Genomic DNA, 14,749 nt, shown 5'->3' with positions numbered 1-14,749 from the left:
ATGACGTGTTAAATTTGAAATTTTGGTAAGAGAAAGCGGCTGATTTAAGAATGAGTTTGAATGGGAAAAGGTATAGAAGGAAAAATTAGGGAAGGAATAAAAAAAAGCGAAATTGACCAAGAATTTTATGTCACAATTAATAAATGGAAATTTTATTTATTTATTTCCCTAACAATTTGTTCAACAAAAAATTTCTTTAAAAAATAAAAATAAATTTGATGTAATATTTCTTAAAAAAAATTAAATAATGTCAAAATTGTAAAATGTTGTATAAACAAAAATTAAAGCTATATAATATTTACTTGGAGTGCTATCAATCCTTTTAAATGAAATTCTCTCTCTTTCTCTTTTCTTTCTTTCTTTTTATTTTTTTTTAATATTTAATGCACGTTTCTTTTTTTTTTTTTTCATGAAGTATAAGAATTAAATAAATGTTCCAACAAAAAAAAATCAAATCTCAAGTCAATTAACCAAAAGTGATTCGTTACTTCTGCAGTCATAATGTAAACTTTTAGAACTATCAGCAAATTAACATTTTTGTTCTTTTTAACATTTTAAATTCAGATCAATAGTATTATTTATTTAGCATAGTTTCAATAATAAAAAAAATAATATCAAATTAAATATTATTTAAACAAAAAATTTAAATCAATATACTATATCAATTTAATTTCAAATCACAATCAAACAAATTCAAAACATTCGTCTAATCAAGAAAATAATAAATACTACCTCCATCTGACTCTAAGGATCTTATTTATTTTTCGTGTGTTGATATTTAAATATTAATTATTATATCAAAATATAGTACAAATTAAGAAAAAAATTGCAAAAATACTTCAATTAGTGTCTTGTAATACTAATAGAATGACATTTGTACAAAGAATTATACAAATATAAAAATATTTTTAATATTTAGTAAAATGACGCAAAATGTAAATGTGATTCTTGTAGAAGGACGGACGGAGTAATTAGAAAGGTAGATGGATTAATTTGGGTAAATAATTGCACATGAAAAAAGATTAGTTAATTGTGCGTTTGTATATAAGACGAAAACTAGTCTCGTAAGTGAAAAAAAAAAAAAAAAAATTGCAATTTTAGTCCTCCAGTAGCGTCGAAGATGCCTACATTGCACCTGCATGGCTCTCCGGAGGATACGTATTCGCCAAATCAGCGTCACCGGCGGACACATCATTTTTTTAAAAAAATAATCAAAATTTGTTTATTTGTTTATTTTATATTTCTTTGCAAAAATTAAAAAATTTCAAACAAAAAATGAAAATTAAAATTTTTTAAAATAAAAATTCTGTTGCTGACATGGTGGACACATGTCCTTTGGCGAGTCAAACCGGTGCCACGTATGTATCTTCGGCGCCGTAGAACTAAAATTGCGAAATATTTTCACTTACGAAACTAGTTTGCGGCATTCTAGAATTACGAGACTAAAATGATAAATAGATCCGATTACGGGACTAGCTGTGTCATAAGTTAAATTAAGTAATGTACTAATTTACAAATATTATGATAATAGTAACAAATAAAAAAAAAAAAAAAAAGGCAATAATAATACGATACATTTCAAAACGTTCACTTTCCTGAAATATTCAAGGTTTTTAACGGTGGATTAGTTAAGTTAATAATATTTAAAATGTTAGAAAATTATAAATTTGAAATTATTTTTTATTTTAGAAAACTAATAGATATGAATATTAGAATAAGTCTTACATTTATGTTAAAAATTACATGTTCAAATGTTTGTGTTTCGTTCGCAACATGACATATTTGATCAATTTATTCTTATTAATTTAATTATATTTGGGGTGTGTTTGTTTGGGGGATTGGATTTTAACTCCACTATTCATCATTTTTTTTTTCCCCAAAAAAACATCAAATCAAACACCTATTTTTCATTTTTTATATTATATTAAAAATTAATTTTACATTCAAAACATCAAATCAACACCTATTTATATCACATCATACAACTATTAAAATTCAAAATTTTTACTATTTAAATCTCAACTCAAAATCCAGACTCCCAAACAAACACATCTTGATGTCTTTTTTCTTAAAAAAAATAAAATAAAATAAAATAAAATAGATTGATTATAAAGGCTTTGTTTAGATCGAGATTTTTAGAGTTTTTGGAAGTTTCGAAAGAGTAAAAATTTACTATTTGATTTGATTTGATTTTTTGTGAGATAAAAAATATATTTGATGTAATATTTTTTTAGAAATAAATAGTCTCAAATGAATAAAAGTTAAGTAAAGTAAACAAGTCTTTGTTTGAGGCTTGAATTTTGAATTGAAAAGAATGAAAATATTTTTATATATATTTAATTTAATATATATTTTTTTATATTTGCAAACAATAAAAATGTTAAAAATATTTTACATATTTATACTGATTAATAAAATATTATTATTTTTAAATCTCTTAAAATAAATATAAATAACTGATTCGAAACAGAAAAAATATTTTATTTTGATTTAATTTTTTTTTACTATTTTCCACCTCTAAACTCCAAAAAAAATTCAAACTTTAAAGTAATACACATTTGTTCTTTGTGTCAATGTTTACTTTGGTTTTCTCTTTGTGTCAAACGTGTGGCTCTCTTTATATCCAGACTTTATAATACTATATTCGTTATAATTCAAAGTATTATTTTTATCAGTTTCGTTCGTCTCACTTCAAAATATTTATTTTTTATTTTAGTAAAAGTAATTATACACCAATACCAAAATACGACGTAACTTTTACCTAAATTACAAATATACTATTACAAGTACAATTGCTTTTTACATAAAGTGAAAGAACAAAAATGTCAAAATCTCTTACACATTTTCACTGACTAATAAAATAGTACTATTTTTTAGTTTAATACAAAACCCCAAATGACTAAAAGAGTATTTTATTTTAAAAAATTGTGCTTACTTTATTCAAATTGTGATTTGAGTAAAATTTATACTACATAAATTTTTATTTTTTTTTCTTAAATTGAGGCTCTGTTTAGATGAACAGTTTTGGAATTTTTGTATTGTTCATAAAATATTAGTACTCCCTCTATACCATTGAAATGTTATCATTTTTTATTTTTATCTAATCCTAATTTAATAATTGTACTATATACATAACTTAATAAATATTCTTTCAACTTACACTATATTACACAAATGTCATTACTTTTATATTACACAAGACGAATATGGCCATTTTCGTCGTTTTCACTGCAATACCAAAACAATTGTCATATTTTTTTATTTAGTAACCGTGGTTGTCACTTTATAATAAAATTATTTCTATTTTTGCAAATTACTCATAATTATTATTCTAATCTACTTTTTAAGATCTTAAAAAAAGTGAAGACATTTTAATCTTTTATATTCTATTTTGTACTATCTCCCAATTCAATACTACTATTATTCTTTAATTTTCGATTCAACCCAGAACAAGACTCGTCTTCTCGAACGGGGAAGTAATAATTTTTATCTTTCTTCAAACTTTCAAAAGACTCCAAAACTTTGTGTGTATTAATGTTTGGGTCCATAATTACATTCGAATAATCGAATATGCTACGTGATGAAATCCAATGTTTATATACGAACAAAAGTAAGGTCAAACCCACTAAGAGTGGCATGGCGTTGATTTTCCACAAGTCAGACACGTGGCAAGCAATTAGTGGTGGGTCTGCCGTACGCATGACAGTTTCTGTTTGGCTGCATTCTCTTCTTTATTTGTTTTTTAAAATTTTCAAGTGTTTGAAGGGTAAAACAATACCGTAGAAAAGAGATGGTAATAATGTCAGTTACAAATTATTAAATTATAATATAATTGAAATGAAGCAAGAAACAATCATATTATTGAAATTTATTTGATAATATCAATTATACATCATACAATGGTGTGTTTGTTCGGGGGTTTGGATTTTGCATTGGAATTTGAAAAGTAAAAATTTTGAATTTGAATAGTTGTATGATGTGATATAAATAGGTGTTGATGTGATGTTTTGAATGTAAAATTGATTTTTAGTATAATATAAAAAATAAAAAATAGGTGTTTGATTTGCTATTTTTTGGGGGAAATTTTTGAATGAATAGTAAGATTTTGACAAAATCCTACAAACGAACACACCGTAAATAAACACAAGGGGGATTCAGTCCTATATTTGAATTAAGTAAATGCTTTGAAATGTTATACACAAATTGTGGTTGTTCATTTATAAAAAAAAACTCAGACTCCAATAATTTAATTAATTATGACTTAGATTTGAATATGTATAAAATAGTATTCAAAAAAATAAAAATGAAAATAATTTTATTTCTATTTAATTTTTAAAATAAAATGAAGTTTACATTTAATTGCTATACATCGTAATAATAGTGCAGAAGCACAAATAGAAGCAAATAATAATGATGAATTCCATTTATTTTGACCATTTTTACAACCACACAGAGTGCCTTCGTTTCTAGAATGTGTATATAAATATGCTAAAATGAAAATCTAAATTTAATTAAGGATAATGTATATATATATGTAATAAAATTATAGTTTTTAAGGGAATTGATGTTGTCACAATTTTATATTTTTCATATTTTTTTTTAGGCAAAATTGTCCATAACTCTCTTGTGATTTCGAAGCTCAACATAAATTCCTCCTCTACTTTAAAAATTGCATAACGTCCCCTTATACTTTAAAAAATATTGCATGAAACCACTTTGTGGTTTTGAAACTCAGCATAAATCCCCATATTAATTTAAAAAAATTGCATGACGCTCGCTTATACTTTCAAAAATATTGCATAAAACCCCCTGCCATGCAAAACATATAGATAGAAAATCATCTTCTTATCACACGAAGAAAGTTTTATGGTGGTGGGGTTTCATGCAACGTTTTTTAAAGTATAAGGGGATACCATGCAATTTTTAAAGTACAGAGAGATTTTACGCTGAATTTTAAAACCACAGGGGAATTATAAGCAATTTTACCTTTTTTTTATATGATGATCAATGAATATGTTCGATATATATAGTAAAATAAAAAATATATATACTATATGCTCATTTGAAACCATGTCATATATTGTGTAGTCTATTAAATATTACTCCCTCCGTCTCATCTACCATGTCTACATTGTTGTTTCTATCCGTCCCACATCTCATGTTACTTTCCTTTTTTGGAAAATAATTATACACTTTAATTTCATTTTAAATTTTTATTAAACTAATTAGTTATCTTAACCTTAATCTATAATTATTTATATTATAGAATAATTATTTTAACTAATATATTTTTAATTATCTATTCATTATACTTATCCTAAATTTTCGTGTCCACAGTGACCAAGACATCCAACGCGGGACGAATGGAGGAATAGTCAAATATGTGTGTGTGTATTGTGATATGTGAAAAGTGTAGAATCACAATGTTGGTCTCACTGAGCAAATAGTTGAAATAATAATAGTAATAATAATAAATCAACTCAAGCAAAGAAAATAATTTAAATTATGAGTGTTTTCACCTAATCATTTTCTACTTATAGGATTAATATTATTAAAAATAAAATATATATCATATAGAATATATACTCCTCATATATATTTATATTCGAAAATCAACAATTTAATAAAGATATTACTTCCTCAATCCTAACTATAGAATATTAATTTTATTATTTTTTAATTTGTCTATGTCACTCAAAAATATATTTCACTGTAGTAAAAATAATCATATATTAATTAATTATAAGATACCCTTAACTTGACATAAATTACAAGTACATTATTACGCATATATACATGAAATAAAAAGAAAAAAATATAAAAATTATCCTACATATTTTTACTATTTAATAAAATATTATTTATTATTTTTAATCTATTATAAAAATCCAAAGTGGACATTTGTCTAAGACAGAGGGTTATTTTTTTACATTAAAGACACAATTCTCATTTTTAATTAATAATATACATTCACCCAAAATACAAACAAAGATTCGGTTTACACAATACAATTTCACTTATTTATTACTATTTATTTTTTTTTAAAAAAAAAGCGCATCAAATATAGATTTTTTTTTCTCACAAAACATCAAATCAAATAATAACTTTTTACTTTTTTACAATTTTCCAAAATTCCAAAAACCTCTATATAAACAAAACCGTATGAAAAGTGAAAAAATTATTGCTACTATGTTACTATTTTAATTAAATAAAAAAAAAAAAGTTTAATTATCTCTTCAGTCGGGGAACTGAATGGAAAATTACTATCACTGTGTTGATTGCTTCAATCAATATACGAAAATACTATAAATATCATACTTTGCTTTGTACATGCACCTGACACTTTCCGGAGGTAATGACAATCTTCTCATACATGGTAGAAAACTAGTGTGTTTGACTAAAATATTTTGAATATCAAGTTAATATTTATTTACAGTAAATTGTTTTTTAGTTCCGCAACTAGACCCTCTTATCATTTTAGTTCCGTAAGTGAAAAATTTTCGTTGTTTTAGTTCTCCGGCGCCGGAGACACCCGCGTGGCTCGCCGGAAGCCACGTGTCCGCCAGGTGTGACGTGGCGGACACGTGGATATATATTTTTTTTTTTAATTTTTTTTTTCAATTGGACCAAATAAAAAAATTAAAAAAACAAATAAATTTAAAAAATAAAAATAAAATAAATAAAATCTACATGTCCGCTAGGTGTCGCTGACCTGGCGGACATGTAGCCTCCGGCAAGCCACGCGGGCATCTTCGGCGCCGGAAGACTAAAACAACCAAATTTTTTCATTTATAAAACTAGCCTGTGACAGGCTCCATTTATGGAACTAAAATGACAAGGACACCAGTTACGGAAGTATAAATCAGTTTACCCTTATTTATATTATAGTACCATATAATTATTTAAAATTCAAATTCAAAATCTAAAGGTTGAATAAAACATAGATAAAAAGGGAAGGGAGTGAGATAGTATATATAAGAACCCTGCATTACTGTACATACGTCCATATATAATTACATCACAAGATATATATGTACACTCATCTATGTATACACACAGTATATGTGTATATATATATATATATCCTGAATGATTAATCAATACGAGCACACACAAACACATCTAGCAATTAGACACTAATTGTCGAAATTGTTATATACTACCTCTATGATATCAACAAATTAAATATACATATGGTATACAGACATACATATATATATATATATATATATCTAGGATGATGAGTTAAGACAAAGCAATGATGATCAACTAGAGCTAGACGAAACTGGGTGGGTGTAGCACCTGTTGATCGGAAGCAGCATGGAAATTGATGTAATTATTGTTCCTCATCGTCATCATCATCCTGTGGCCCTGGAAATCAACAATAGTATTCTCGTAATTACCATTAGCAGCAGGACGATGATTAATGATCTGACTCTGAGAATGTGTCGGAGGCCGAGTAAAGTCGAACCCGCCGGCACCGAGGCCAAGGCTCAAGGAGAAACCATTATTTGCCATATGTTCCCCGTACCCGTACCCGTACCCGTACCCGGAGGCGGCCATTGTTCTATCTTTAGGGTTAGGGTTAGGGTTAGGTTTTGTGGGAGTGGGAGTGGGAGGTGGGAGAGCGAGGGAGGTGATGAGGTGGGCAAAGCTCGTGTGCTGCTGATTGCTATGATGATATTGATCTTGTTGATGTGGCCTGCTGCTGCTGCGACAGGATTGGATCAGGCAGGAGGATGAGCTTGTGCTTGTGCTGCAGGTGCCATAAGCACCACCTGCAGGTTGCTGTTGCTGCTGCTGTTCTTCATTAACATAATTATAATCATGATTAATATCCTCCTGCTGCTGCTGCTGTTGTTGTTTCTGGTTCTGGATTTCTTCGAGGTACATCTCCTCCACCATGGGTTTCCACAGCCTCACACGGGCGTTAATGAACCAATTCGACACCTGCATCATATCCATCCATGTCCACGTGCACGTGCACTCTCAATAACAACTATGCCATGTCTCTCTCTCTATATATATCTATGAAATATGGATATAGCAGTGACAAATGATCATATATAGGACTATAATTGATTAATAAAAGCTCCATATAATCCACCCACCTGACTTCGTGTCAGCCCTGTCTGCTTAGCCAGCATTCGTTTGTCTGAATCTTTCGGGTAACTGCACCATTACATTTCCGTACCATTATCTATCTATGCATATATATATTATATAATATATATATATATAGACTTCCTCCGTCCCTTAACAATTTATCTATTTTATCATTTCTATCCGTTTTATATCTACTTGACACTACAAATATTTTTCCAATTTACAATATATTACACAAATATTATTATTTTTATATCATATCTCAGTATAATACTAACATTTTTAAAACTCCGTGCAAAAAGCAAATAAATATATAGATATGGGATGAAGGGAGTATAATATTTGCTCTTGTAATTAATTAAAGGTAAAATTGCTAGGTGGTTTCAAACTTTTGTGTAAGTATCCCAAATTGTATGACAACTCTTTATACTTTAAAAATATTGTATGAAACCACACTACTTGTGTGATGAGAATATTACTCCTATCTATATTATTTTGTATGGAGATGGCCGCAATGCAATTTTTAAAGTAAGAATGAGAGTTTATGCTCATTTTTTAAATCAAGTAGAAGCTTTATTCAATATTTTTTAAAATATAAAAAGAGGCGTGCAATTTATAAAGCAAGTAAAGATTTAGGTCGAACTTCTTAATCACAAAATAGAGTTATGGACAATTTTATCTTAATTAAATTAAAACTTACGGATGAAGGAAATGCTCGAAGAGCCAGGCTCGGAGCAAGGCGACGGCACGCTCCGGCAGGCCGCGCTGCTGCCGCCACGGCATAGTAGTACGAGTGTTGGATGACGTCATCGTCAGACCCATCTGGTGCAGCGCCCGCTGCTGCCGGACCCGGTGGTCCACCATCCTCAGCCGCCTCGACCCCTGTCCCTCTTGGTCCCGATCACCATCATCATCTTCTTCTTCCTCCAACCCTAGGCTTCGGTTCAAACCTTTGATCTGCCGCAAAACCGCCGTCTTCAGGCAGCGGAACTGCTTCAGCATTGTCCTGAGAGCCACCTGAGTGTAAGATCTCGCCGATCCCATCCCCGCGAACTGCTCGAATGACGACACCACCATTTGCATCTGCTGCCTGTACTGCTTACATCTTTGATCTACCTGCATATATACACGTACGTTCATTATATGTGTCTGTCTCTATCTCAAATATAATTAATTAACTAATGCATGAAGTTTCTTCTCTAAAGATTAATTAGAAATGTTTTTGTGATGATATATGTATTATTTTCTCATAAAAAGACAATCTTGGATCCTAACTGCTGACTTAATTAAACGTTTGACATGTGATCAGGACGTATTAACGATAATTGGACAAACAAATTAAAGAAAATCAAGAAAGAAAGAAGGTTTTGGACAATATATAATTTAATGCTTAAAAAGAAATTTAAATATGGAATAAACACACCAATGGTGTGGATGCATATAGATTACATCTAAATGTGCCACCTTAGTATTGCTATAAGTGTTTAATTCGTGTATCTTCTGACGGGACGGTTACGATGCTGCTGAATTGAAAAAAATTAGCATTATGATTTTTTAAATCGGCATTTGTAATATATATAAACAATACACAGTCTTATTATACACAATAAATATTGAGTATAATAAATATATGTGTAATTTGTTCATAATTTTAAGTGTATTGTATAACAATATGTAGTGTGCTGAAAAATCAATTGTTATTTGTTGTATAAGATTATAACATGGGTTGTTACTTTATGTATTTTATTTGTATTATATAAATACACACAGTGTGATGCGTGTAGTAACACCGTGTATTGTTTATATTAATACCGTGCTCTCACAAGATGTGCTCTTATTGTACTAGATGTCAAACTAAGCAATAAAACTAAAAAACTACTTCCTTCGTCCATTTCCTATTGTCCTAAAGTATATTTGCACGGTTTTTTTTAAGTGATTGTCTTTTTGTTATGAATGGACAAATTTGCGCTTAAGTGTATGGTAGAAATTAAAAGTAATAAATGAATGAAGGGTAAAAATATAAAATTTTGTGTTTAAAAAATGAATAGGACAATAGTCCCAAATAGAAAAATAGGACATCAGTTTGTGGACGGAGGGAGTAAGAAGTAATTCATCAATGGTTTGACTAATTAATTAATTAGATGTATCTAATCTAATTAACAACAAATTAATTAAATTAGAGTTACTTACCTCATCCAACAAACTACCAAGTTTAGCTTTCTTCATCAAAATCTCTTGCCTTTGAGCTGTTGTAAGCTGATCGCATCCTCCACCACCGCTTAAATTATTACAGTTTCGATGATCAGTACCGCCGGCGATTGCGACAGTAACCTCCTCGGTTTTCGCAACAACGACGTTAACGGTCTTCTCCTTGTGCGTCTCCTTCCGCAGGACACTTGCCACTTCTTCTAGAAGCTCCTGAGCAACCTTCACGTATTTCGACACCAGCACTCCGCCGCCCGTCGACTGCAACTCTTGTCGACAATCGTTATAGCGATGACGATGATCGTAGGGGAGATTCAGTGACAGCGGCTGCGGCGGCAGATTGATTGGATTATTATCCACTACCCCCCAGCTGAGATTGTACTGCGCGGACCGATTGACAGCGGCCGGAACTTGTTCCGACGGACGTCCGGCGTCCTGCGGCGTAGATGAAGGAGAAGTAATCTTGAATTGACCCTGACACGGCGGCGATGAACCAAATGCAGCCGCCTGCACGGCGGCGTCGGTGTTACTGTCGGCGTCGGCAAACCCTACCAAATTAGGGTTCATGAAGTAGAGCGTCCGAAGGCCGTCGGCGGCCTGAATCTCTGAGTTCATTTGGTACTGAAAATCCATGAGAATCCAATTCTTTCAATCTACCTTCAATTCATCATCGCTTCAATCTGATTTTTATTCCAAATTCACAGACAGACAGAAACAGAAATCAATCAACGAAAAGAACTCATCATCAACATCAGATATTGTAAATTAAGATGATCACCGAATTTGTTTCTAAGGTGGGTGGGATCGGAGGCAGCTAGGTTCTTCTTATTCTGCAGCTTGATTAATTTCGTGCTTCTATTTCCATGGAGAATTGAAGAATATATATATATATATATGAAATGAATTAGGGGAACATATATAATTACACATATGAAGAAGAGAAGATGAGGTGGGTCAGTGCGAGCAAATTTTATAGCAGTGGACTTGCATGAATTTTCATCCTTAGGACGAACAGGATGAACGACCCAGATTTTCTAGGGATTCGGTTCATGATCAAAATAGAGAGAGGTTTAGGTTCACGTTACGACAACGACACTGATATTTTTTACCATTTATACGTTGTCATTTTTTTTTAGAATAATTATAATTAATAAGTAATTAGTATTAATAAAAATAATTATTTTATAATATAAATAACTATAAATTAATGTTAAAATAACTAATTATTTTAATTAAGATTAAAAAAAATAAATTTAAAAATTTTAAATGAGATTAAAATTTATAATTATTTTTTAAAAAAAATGATATTTGATATGAAACGGACAGAAACGTGAATTTGGTAGGTGGGACGAAAGGGAATAATATTTTTTAAAAAAAAGAAAAAAATTTCTCTTGCTCCTCTTTAATTTAGGGTGTGTTTGTTTGGGATTTTTTATTTTGAGTTGGGATTTGAATAGTAAATATTTTGAATTTGAATAATTATATGAAGTGATATAAATAGGTGTTGATATGATGTTTTGAATGTAAAATTAATTTTTAATATAATATAAAAAATAAAAAATAAATATTTAATTTAATATTTTTTAAAGAAAAAAATTGAATAAATAGTAGATTTAAAATCTAATCCCCAAATAAACACACCCTAAAGTGAAAGAGAAAGACAGACAGCCATGTCAATAATTGAGAGGTAATTCCTCGTCTATGTTATTTTCGCACCATCCCACTAAAGTGTCTATATTATTATCATCGTAAATACGATAATTTAGATAAAATATAATTATTAAATAATTAAATAATATATTAGTAAAAATAATTATATATTAATATTAATTTAATTAAAATTAAAAAAATTATAAATTATAAATTTTAAAACGTGATTAAAGTATATGATTATATTTTAAAAAAATATTATGTAAAACAAAAAAATAAAAAAATAAACACTTTATATGGGATAGAAAAAACATATATCAAATTACATATATGCCCCGCCGCTTATACATTTTACATTTCAGAGTAGTATTATTGTTCGTAAATTGCCATGGCATGGGTATGCAAATTAGTCTTTTACTTACGTGTCTGATGACGTCAGTAATACGCACATATATATGTATCTGTATATATAATCGCTTGTGTGAAGCATTGCAGTAAGACAAGTATTTGGGAAGAATTGAGATCACACATTTTTTTTTTTAAGTACTGGACATTTATTTATTAATGGAAGCTCAAAGTTTTTTTTAGTCACATGTTTTTTAAAGTTTTCAATTTTTAAATATTTTTAAAATAGTAAAAAAAAATTAATATTGGTGTGAGTTTTGTAATAAAATATTTGCACATTATATTGATATATTTGTATAAATAGAGCCAATTTCTTATTATTATTATTATTATCTTACACAAATGGATTATTTCTGACCAATTATAATTTAGTAAAACGTGCCATATATAGGCAGATGTACACTACAAACTTTTTGATATTATTCAAGCGTATATTCTACTTTCATGGGAAATCATGGCTTTTTTTTCTTCTTTTCTTTTTTAATTTCAACTAAAATCAATTTTAATTATTCTATAAAAAATTTTAAAAAAAATATACTATTTTATCTTACAGTATCATATCAAAATACTATTAAGAAAAATAATAATAATCAACAATATTTATTTCAAATCAATTTGAAAATCAGAAGCAAACAAACCATATGTATTCAGTTTGATATGTTTGAAATAAATCTATTCGATTTTTAATAATGAAAAAGTACCTTCACTTATTTTTTTAGGAGTAAAAATATATGTTCACTCATCTAATTGTACTAAATACATAAAGGGTGCCTTTACTTTGTAAATTATTATTATAATACATGTATTACTTTGTCCTAAAAAAAAAAAAAACTTTTGAATTTCAACTATTTTTTTTTTTATAAAAATCAATACAAATAAATATATATTAGTATTCCCTTCGTCATTCAAATCTATATTCATTTTTCTTTTTGAGTTATCATAAAAAAAGAATATTCTCGTTTCTTTTTAAATTAGAAAATCAGTACGCTTTTGTACTTTGTTTTACTATAAAAGAAAAAAGTAACAATTATTACTCATTTTTACTAAAACTCGTACCCGGTCAAATGAACATACATTTGCACGACGGAGGAAGTATTATGTTAAAATAGATATCAAAAGTTCCGGGTAGAAGTCCATGCAAACGGGGCTAACGTAAGTATATATACATGTGTGTGTGTGTGTCGGCATCAAAATAATACTTAATGCATTAGTCCCTACAATATTGTAAAGGTTAATCTCACTTTATTTCTTACCAATTAAAAAATTAGTTAATTGATTAAAATGCCTGTAATTTGCATGTTACTACATAAATTAACTACTGCTAAAATGGATTAACTTAATTAAATATAATTATCCTATGAAAAATCAATATATATATATATATATTATTTTGTTTAACAAGGATTGGACAAGTGATTCATCATGCAACATACAATCAAATTAATTCAAAGTTAAAAGAACACGGGAAAAAAGAACAGTATCAATTTATAAAATCCGACAAGTGCGTGTTTATTGGGACATTACCAATAATCATTGTTATCGTTTGGTAATTAAATTTCTTTTTATCTTTATTTTTCGATTTGTATTTACAATGATTATGGTGGAATCTTTGTTTTAATCTTGTTGTCATTTTATTTCACCTTTTTATCTTGCAATTTGATTGAGACCCTTCTTGTTTTAAGCTTGTTGGAATATATTGGGCCAATATATTATTACAAGAATATCCCAACCCTATTCTTTTTCAATTGTAAAATACTTTTTCCGTCAATTAAAATTAGTCAATTGGGTCCGGCACAAATATTAAAAAAATATATATATATTTAATTGGAAAAGTAATATGTAGTTAGATGTATTTTTGAAAATTTACTTATAAATTAAAATAACGAAGAGAAATAATGTAATAAAGTTAGTGATAATAAGTGTTGAACCTATGGTAATAATTAAACATTGATTTGTTTATTTTATCGAAAATTAGTAATGAGATAAATTTAAAAGTGAAAATAAATTTGACAGATAGAGAAACGAGAGAGTATATATTAGCTTTTGGATTATTCAATACTATGATGCAATTCACAATTAATAAAATTTTCTTTTTCCTCATATTTTAGTACCCTAAATTACTCTATATCAAATAATGACAACAACAATAATTTTAGAAAATAAATTAGATCAACTATAAATTATTTTGTTTTCATATATAGTTGTGTCAATAAGAAAAAATAAAGGAGACATCGCAAATAAATAGTGAAAAGATCGACATGTGGCGACAATAATTATATTTATTTATTAGGTGCGATGGTCTTTACCAGGACCACCCAATAAATTCCGAACACGATATATCTTTATCATTATTGAGAATGTGTTCGCTTGTGTTTTGGGAGTA

General features: G+C 28.6%; 1 protein-coding gene across 2 annotated transcripts; it reads right to left on the bottom strand.

The window, feature by feature from the left end:
• Nucleotides 1-6,958: 6,958 nt before the first annotated feature.
• On the bottom strand, nucleotides 6,959-11,263 carry LOC127259273 (BEL1-like homeodomain protein 1). Of its 2 annotated transcripts, XM_051286480.1 has the most exons (5): nucleotides 11,090-11,263; nucleotides 10,297-10,991; nucleotides 8,807-9,222; nucleotides 8,112-8,172; nucleotides 6,959-7,950 (listed from the first exon to the last, which is right to left on the bottom strand). In XM_051286480.1, the coding sequence occupies exons 2-5, from the start codon at nucleotides 10,942-10,944 to the stop codon at nucleotides 7,276-7,278; spliced, it is 1,800 nt and encodes a 599-aa protein (XP_051142437.1). In that variant the 5' UTR covers nucleotides 10,945-10,991; nucleotides 11,090-11,263; the 3' UTR covers nucleotides 6,959-7,275. The 2 variants fall into 2 exon arrangements, with proteins under 2 accessions (XP_051142437.1, XP_051142438.1); XM_051286481.1 differs by having other exon boundaries at nucleotides 10,297-11,263.
• Between the last annotated feature and the right edge of the window lie 3,486 nt (nucleotides 11,264-14,749).

This window comes from Andrographis paniculata, unplaced genomic scaffold (genome assembly GCF_009805555.1).
Source record: "Andrographis paniculata isolate CXL003 unplaced genomic scaffold, ASM980555v1 Contig60END, whole genome shotgun sequence".
In the NCBI taxonomy this organism is placed as follows: Eukaryota; Viridiplantae; Streptophyta; class Magnoliopsida; order Lamiales; family Acanthaceae; genus Andrographis; species Andrographis paniculata.
The sequence above is the reverse complement of the archived record's forward strand: the minus strand, read 5'-3'. Positions and strand labels throughout refer to the sequence as shown.